Here is an 8,524-nt window from a genome sequence, read left to right as displayed (position 1 = left end):
AGGTCAGAAGAGGCTGTTGGATCCCCTGGGACTGGAGTTATGGACAGTTGTTAGCTGCCATGTGGGTGCTGGGATTTGAATCCGGGTCTTCTGCAAGAACAACTAGTGTTCTTAACTGCTGAGCTATCTCTCTAGCCCCTGAAATAGTTTTTGAGCCATATAAACCATTAGTACAGTTGATCTTGCCAGTGGTGGTATACACCTTTAATCCCAGCAGTTGGGAGGCAGAGGTCTACATAGTTCCAGCCAGCTGGGGCTACAGGAAGACCTTGTCTTAAAAAGTTCAAAAAAGAGGGGCTGGAGAGATGGCCCAGTGGTTAAGAGCACTGACTGCTCTTACAAAGGACCTGGTTCGATTCCCAGTACCCACATGGCGGCTACGAACCATCCTTAACTCCAGTTCCAGGAAAATCTGAAGCCGTCTTTTGACCTCCACGGCATTGCACGACATGGGTGCACTCACATACATGCAGGCAATACACTCATACACATTAAAAAAAGAAAAAAAAGTTCAAAAAAGAAAGTAAGTTGATCTTACTATTTTATTGTTATTCTGTGAGGATGGCACTGGAACTGTATTTAACATATTAAGGTTTAGAAAATCAAAAGAAAATTTTAAAAGGGTCAGGGATATTACTCAATTGACAGAGTGCTTGCCTAACACACAGGAAGCCCTGGGTTCAATCCCAGAGCTGCATGAAACTAGTCTGGTTACACATGCCAGTAATCCCAGCTTTCAGAAGGTAGAGACAGGAGGGTCAGAAATTCAAGATTTACAGCTTAGACAGTTGGCTTCAGTGGTTTTTGTTGAATTTCCTACTCTTAGTTCAACCCTACTTTTGTGTACTAATAGTTACTGTGTCGAGTATTGTATTTGCGGAGGACTATCCAGCTAGGGGTACGTGAGACACTGTCAACAAAAAAGAGAAGTAAAGAAAGTCACTAGGGAGATGGTTGAATAGCTCTAAGTAAAATACTCTGAAGGCTTGGAGGTGGGGCAGCATCTTAGTAACTTGATGCTCAAGTTTGACTAGGGACTGGATATATATGGGAAGTGCTTTAGATTTCTGAGAATGTAAATTTTGTGTTTCTTTATCTGATTTGAGAAATTTTCAGTACTGCACTGGACAGATGGATAGACAAAGATTTTGTCTTGGAGCATGGTGGGTGGAAGTGGAACGTCAGTTAATTGTCATGGTTAAGGGATCCAGGACTTTAGTGGGAAAACCCTCACTCGCTAAAGTATGTAAGACATTGGATCTTTTGAAATTTGCCTCTGTTCTCAGCTAAGTGAATTAAAGAACTGTAGGGATAATGCAAGCAGCTCATCATGTGCTTTTGTTGCAGGATGATGTTCAACTTTGGCTGTCCTATGTAGTCTTTTGTAAGAAATGGGTAAGTAGAGCTATGTCTTGTTGCTTCTTCTATTTCTGTTAATCTGCAAGTATTTATTGGGGGCTGGAGAGACGGCTCAGCAGTTAAGAGCCCTGACTGCTCTTGCAGAGGACCTGGGTTCGATTCCCAGCACCCCCATGGTGGCTACAAACTGTCCTTAACTCCAGTTCCAGGGGAATCCGACGCCCTCTTCTGACCTCCGCAGCACTGCACGACATGGGTGCACTCACGTACATGCAGGCAATACACTCATACACATGAAATAAAAATAATAAAATATTAAAAAAATATTTTATTTGTATGAGTATATTTGCTTGCATGTATGTAAGTGCACCCAAGCCTTGCAGTTCCTGCAGAGGTCAGCAGAGGGCATCTGATCCCCTGGAACTGGAGTTACAGACTGTTGTTAGCCACCATGTGGGTGCTGGGAATTGAATCTAGGTCCTCTGCAAGAGCAGCTGGTGCTCTAAACTGCTGAGCCGTCTCTTCAGCCCCAGCCTCTTTTTTTTTTTTTTTGAAATAGGGTCTCATTATGCAACCTGCTGATTTGGTACTCACTATGTAGACCAGTCTGGCCTCCAACTCACTGAGATCTTCCTGCCTCTGCCTCCCTAGTGCTAGGATTAAAAGCATGCACCACTATGTTCCACCTTGCCCCATTAGATTTTATTTTTTACTTTTATTTATTTATTTTTAAAAAATATTTTATTAGCCGGGTATGGTGGCACACACCTTTAATCCCAGCACTTGGGAGGCAGAGGCAGGCAGATCTCTGTGAGTTCGAGGCCAGCCTGGTCTACATAGTAAGTTCCAGGTCAGCTGGGGCTACAGGGGGACCCTGTCTCAAAAAGACCAAAAAAAAAAAAAAAATGTTATTTTTGTTTTATATGTATGCATGTATTACCTGCATGTAGGTAAGTGCACCCGTGTCGTGCAGTGCCCGAGGAGGACAGAAGAGGCTGTCAGATCCCTTAGAACTGGAGTTATTGACAGTTGTTAGCTGCCATGTGGGTGCTGGGATTCAAACCCAAGTTTTCTGCAAGAACAGTCAGTGTTCTTTATTGCTGAGCCATCTCTCCAGCCTCCCCATTAGATTTTATAATTAATAAGAATATAGTACAGATTTAGAATCTGTATAAGAATATAGTATAGATTTCTTTCTGCAGGAAGTAGAATTTTTTCTTCCTCTTTTACAGGGTACCAAGGCTCAAATTAGCAAGGTATTCTCTGCCATGCTGGCCATTCATTCAAACAAGCCAGGTATGTTAAACTCCTCATCAGTTCTTTTTCCTACATTTTATGTAAACTCAAGCCACTTTGGAATTTATCTTGCTTGATGAACCTAAGAGAAGTCCTTTAGAGGACTTGAGTGTAGACAGTTGGCCTTGGTGATTTTTGTTGCTGAGTATCAGCTGCCTCTTAGTTTATCCCTGCTTACTGTGCGCTACTAGTTACTGTGCCATGTATTGTATTTATGGACAAGGAGGACTGTATTTCTTTTTAGTTGATGGAAAATAAACTCACCAGTCCTTTGAGGGACATTTTATTTGGAGTCAGTAAATTCTGAGTGACTTCACAAGTTTGAACAAGAAAACACAGATTTATAAGGTTGACAGACATAGAGTAGGTACTCAGATTTTATAAGAGAAAGATTTCTCTTGTGAGCAAGGAATGTTTGGTATGCTGTTTTCTAGTAGAGGTGCTTCCATTATTCTCATTGTAGGCTCAACCAGACATTTCAACTACATGACACTCAACTAGGCTACAGTTGGCATCAGTTTACTTGTAGAAGGATACAGCAAGACAGCATTAGGTTTCTTTCTTTAGCAGGGTATCTTAGCGATTTGGGGCCAGTCTCTAGTTCTTAAAGGCAATATGATTTTTTGTTCAGATGTCAGGAGATGAAACTACATGAGTGGGTTGGGGTACCGCTTTGGCTTAGAGGCCCCATGGGTGTAAGAGATTCTAGAAAGATTCATGCTCAATTTCAGGAGTCACATGCTTAAGAAAGCCCAAGGCAGTGGTGTTCAATTTCCTTTCTATTGCTGTGCTAAAATACTGACCAAAACCAAAGGGTTTATTTCATCTTGCATATCCAACACACAGTTCATGAACACTGAGGGAAGTCAGGCGTGGCCTCAGGGCGGCAACCTGGAAGCAGCAACTGCAGGGCAGATCATGGAGACACTCTTCTTATTGGCTTGTTCCTCAGGCTTTCGAAGAGCCTGCTTTCTTATATAACCTGGGACCATGTGCCCAGGGGTGGCACTGCCATATCACTCAACAATGAAAATGTCTCACAGATAGGGCCACAGGTTAATCCAATGGAGGAGATTCCTCATTTGAGGTTCCTTTTAACTCCAGTGTGTCATAGTGACAACTGAAGCTATCTAGCACAAATGACTTGCCACTATTTGTGACCCTCCTACAGAGTCCAGGTGTAGTTACTGATCAGGGCTCATTTTTACCAAAAGCAGGTTTGCTTGGTAAATTATTTTACTGAGCTCTTTGGGATATAGTTAGAGTATTAACTTGGGGCCAATTTCTGATATAGAAAGAGAAAGCATTTTTAAAATAAATTATGAACAATTCTAAATATAGAGGAGTGCAAAAATATTTTATTGGTTCTAAGACACACCTTTTTGTTACATTTATTTAGTGTATGTGTGCTTGATGAGCCATCTTATCAGCCCTAAGATACACATTTTTTTCCTCCAGCACTAACACTTTTAAAATTTGTATATGACTTAGCCAGGTGAGGTGGCGCACGCCTTTTGGGAGGCAAAGGCAGGTGAGTCTCTGTAAGTTCAAGGCCAGCCTGGTCTACATAGTGAGTTCCAGGCCAGCTGGGGCTACAGGGAGACCCTGCCTCAAAAAGACCCCCTCCCCATTTGTATAAGACTTATAATGATGTTGTTCTTGGATCTTATGAAATATAGTAGTGAGTTCTCATGTACCTGTCCTTCGGAATGAACAGATGCTAGCATTTACCTATTAGAATATTCTAATTTTATGTCTTTTGTTTGTTTGCTTGTTTTTTTTTTTTTTGATTTTGCCTATGCTAGGATTAAAGGTATGTACCAGGGGCTGGAGAGATGACCCAGTTGTTAAGAGCACTGGCTACTCTTGTAGAGGACCCAAGTTCAGTTCTTGGCACCTACATGGTGGCTAACCACTGTCCATAACTCTAGTTCCAGGGGATCCAACACCCTTTTCTGGCCTCTGTGCGCATTGCATGACAGGGGCACACTTATATACATGTAGGCAAAACACTAATACACATAAAATAGAAATAAATAAAATTAAAATAAAAAGATATGTGTCACTACCTCTGGCTCCCTTAGTTTGTTTCATCTTTTTGCTGTACTGGGGGCTAAACCCAGGGCCTTGTGTATACTAGGTAAATGCTCTGTCTCCGAGTTGTGTGCCCAGTCCTTTCTTTTACTTTTTCTTTAATTTTTACTTATATGCGTGTATATCTTTGAGTGTTGCCTTGTGTTGTGTGTGTGTGTGTGTATGCCCACACCTTCCAGAAAAGAGTATCAGATTCCCTGGAGCTGGAGTTACAGGCAGTTGTGAGCTATCTGACATGGGTGCTGGGAACTGAACTCAGGTCCTAGAAGAGGAGAAACTGCTCTTAACTACTGAACCATCTCTCCAGTCCCTCCAGCCCTCTCTTTGCAATGAAAAAAAATACATTTATTTATTTAATTTATTTGGTATGTCTGTGTGCATGCATGCTTGTGGAAGTCAGAGGAGAACTTGAAGAAGTCAGTTCTTTTCTACCGTGTGGGCCCCACGGATTGAACTCAAATTTTCAGGCCTGGTGGCAAGCACGTTTACCTGCTGAGCCATCTTGCTGCCCCTTTCAATTTTTTTTTGGTCATTTTGAGACAGGGTTTCCCTGTAGCCCCAGCTGTCCTGGAACTCACTATGTAGACCAGGCTGGCCTTGAACTCACAGAGATCAGCCTGCCTCTGCCTCTGGAGTGCTGGGATTAAAGGTGTGCACCGCCATACCTGGCTGCTCCTTTCATTTTTAAAGATTTAAAAGAAAATTTTTTTTTTATTTCTCTCTACGTCTGCATGTCTGTATATGGGTATGTGCATGTATGTATGGGTGCTCATGGAGGCCAAGAGAATGTGTTGGATCCCTTGGAGCTGGAGTTATAGGTGGTTGTAAGCTGCCAGATGTGGGTGCTGGGAATTAAACTTGTATCCTCTGGAAGAACAGCAAGAGCTCTTAACTGCTGAGCCATCTCTCAAGACCCACTGGCCCTCTTTCTAATTTTAGAGCAATAGAACAATAAGACTAGTCCCTTAGTCCATTTTCTTTCTCTTTGATAAGGTTTAAAACAATACATTAAATATTAAAGTTGTCTTTTTTTTTTTTTTAAACCTCATTTGATGAATTTGCTGAAATAAAGTCTGATGTTTTTTCACCTATAGCTTTGTGGATTATGGCAGCCAAATGGGAAATGGAAGATCGCTTGTCTTCAGAAAGTGCCAGACAGCTATTTCTTCGGGCTCTTCGCTTTCATCCTGAGTGCCCGAAACTCTATCAAGAAGTGAGTATCTCTGCATGTAGAGTGAGAGCGAGGTGTCTCATGATGACAGGAGGACAGATGTTGATGTGATATGCTTCTTTTTTTCTCCTGTGCACCTTTTCACATAGTGGCAATTTTATTTTGTGTAAAATTTTGTTGCTAGTTTTAAATAAAGTAGAATAAACATTAGAATATGACATTTTCCTTACTCAGTTTTTAAATTAAATTCTTTTGTGTATATGTGTGTGTGCATGTGCACACACATGTGGACGTAAAAGGTCAATGTCGGGTGGCTTACTCTGTCACCTTCCACCTTCTTTTATTTATTTATTTATTTAGTTGGTTTTTTTGTTTTTTTTTTCTTTTTTTGTCTTTTTGAGACAGGGTCTCTCTGTAGCCCCAGCTGTCCTGGAACTCACTATGTAGACCACGCTGACCTTGAACTCACGGAGATCTGCCTGCCTCTGCCTCCCAAGTGCTGGTACTACAGGCGTGAGCCACCACTCCCGGCTATTTATTATTTTTATCTTATGTGTCTGAATGTATTGCCTGTATGTATGTGAGTGCACCCGTGTCGTGCAATGAGGCAGAGGTCAGAAGAGGGCTTTGAATTCCCCTGGAACTGGAGTTAAGGATGGTTCGTAGCCACCATGTGGGTGCTGGGAATCGAACCCAGGTCCTCTGCAAGAGTAGTCAGTACTCTTAACTGCTGAGCCGTTTCTCCCGCCCGTCTCCTTACACTTTTATGTGTGTCCCAGGGATGGAACTCAGGCTGTCAGGCTTGTGTGACATGCCTTTACTGACTGAACCATCTTGTTGGTCCACCACATTTAAAGAAAAATAAATCATTTTTATTTTATGTGTATGAGTGTATTGCCTGCATGTAAGTGCACCTGTGTCATGCATTGCCCATGGAGGTCAGAAGAGGACATGAGATCCTCTGGAACTGGAGTTACAGGTGGTTGTTAGCTGCCATGTGTGTACTGGGAATCAAATCCAGGTCCTCTGCAAGAGCAGCCATTGCTCTTTTAACTCCTGAGCCATCTCTCAAGCCCCATTATATTTGTTTTTTGTTTTTTTTTTTTTTAAAGGCATTTTGAGTATTTCTAATTGAAAAAATATCTCAAAGGATTTTTAAGTCATTATTTCCTTTTGTAGTACTTTAGGATGGAGTTGATGCATGCAGAGAAATTAAGAAAGGAAAAGCAAGAATTTGAAAAAGCTTCCATGGATATGGTAAGAGCTTAATGTGGGATTACTTACAGGAGAATGAGTGAGTTGATTATTGCATGAAAGTAGCTGTATCAAAGAAAAGCCCTACCTTCCTCATTGGGAGAATCTCTACCTTCCATACAACTCACAAATGCTGCAGTATCGGAGTATTCTGAGCGACTTGCAACAGCTACCTCACAGAAGAGTCTCCTCTTCTTCAGCAGCTGTTTATTGCTTATATAATCCTAGGGAGAGGTCTTGTGAGCTTTCTGACTCCTGTCATGAGGTAATGATCCAACCTTGAGGAAACAGCTACGTAACACTGATGGAATGCCCAAGTGTTCTTCTTTAAGATTGTGTGATTCAGTGGTGCACACCAGTAATCCCAACACGTAAGAGGCAGAGTAAGTGTGCGGAGATCAGAGACAATTGGAGTCAGTCCTCTTTTATCAACCCCTTCTGGGTTATAGGGAATCAACTCAGGTCTTGGTGTCAAAAGCCTTTACTCATTGAGCCATTTTGCTTTTACTCTACATGTTCTTAGTATTATTATCTTTTAATCTATAATCTTTTTTTTGAGACAAGTCTCACTATGCAGCCCTGGCTGGCCTGGAACTCTGTCTCTGCCTCATGTGCTAGGGTTGAAGTCATGTGCCACCCTGCCTTACTTCCACCTTATTTTTTGAGACAGGGTCTTTTAATGAACCTTGAGCTTTCCAGTTTAAAAGCTAGCTGGCCAGCAGGCAGAGACAGGCCCCAGTGATTCTTGCCTCTGCCTCCTTAGCAGTTTGATTTCAGGCACATGCTACCGTACCTAGTTGAGGATCTAGACTTGAGTCTACTTTACCAACAGAGCTAGCTCCCCAGTCCTCTTGTATCCACCTTTTTTTTTTTTTAAAAAAAAAAAAAACCAACAAAAACACCAAATCTTATGTAGAAGGATAATGAAGGCATGTAATGGCTGATCTGTTCTAGTCTAAATGGAGTGTGAGTTATGCCTTGTGATCTTGCCACCACTCCAGGAACCTGAGAAATGCTGGAAGATAGTGATGTTGAAGCTTCACATGTTACAAGTGAGGGAACTGGTCTGGAGAGCTGTGATCTGACAGAGATTCTGTAGCACAGTAGTTAGGGCTGTTAATTTTCACTCTGGTGCTTTTTTAATTTGCTGCTGCTACCTTTTCAGTCAGGATTGCTATAATACTTTGTAGGGGAATTTTGATCATCCTGAAGAAATCCTTAAGGGCGAGTTGGCACGGATCATTTACAAAAATTCTGTAAGCAAGATTAAAGGTAGGTATCTTTTGGATATATATTTGTGGTAGAAAAAGGAAATGTTTATTTATAATAAGGACTGTTAGCTAATTTTGA

At 41.7% G+C, this 8,524-nt stretch overlaps 1 protein-coding gene across 2 annotated transcripts in view; it reads left to right on the top strand.

The window, feature by feature from the left end:
• Positions 1-8,524, top strand: part of Utp6 (UTP6 small subunit processome component) — a 36,341-nt gene that overhangs the window by 7,695 nt on the left and 20,122 nt on the right. For both annotated transcript variants that reach the window (XM_008821616.3, XM_008821615.3), the window contains exons 5-9: positions 1,348-1,395; positions 2,592-2,655; positions 5,844-5,962; positions 7,100-7,177; positions 8,365-8,446. In XM_008821616.3, the coding sequence (XP_008819838.1) occupies positions 1,348-1,395; positions 2,592-2,655; positions 5,844-5,962; positions 7,100-7,177; positions 8,365-8,446 (391 nt within the window). The remainder of the gene's footprint in view (positions 1-1,347; positions 1,396-2,591; positions 2,656-5,843; positions 5,963-7,099; positions 7,178-8,364; positions 8,447-8,524) is intronic.

The sequence above is a fragment of the Nannospalax galili genome, unplaced genomic scaffold, assembly GCF_000622305.1.
Source record: "Nannospalax galili isolate Female #2095 unplaced genomic scaffold, S.galili_v1.0 scaffold8, whole genome shotgun sequence".
In the NCBI taxonomy this organism is placed as follows: domain Eukaryota; kingdom Metazoa; phylum Chordata; class Mammalia; order Rodentia; family Spalacidae; genus Nannospalax; species Nannospalax galili.
Note: the sequence above shows the minus strand (reverse complement) of the source record. Positions and strands in the feature narration are given on the sequence as shown.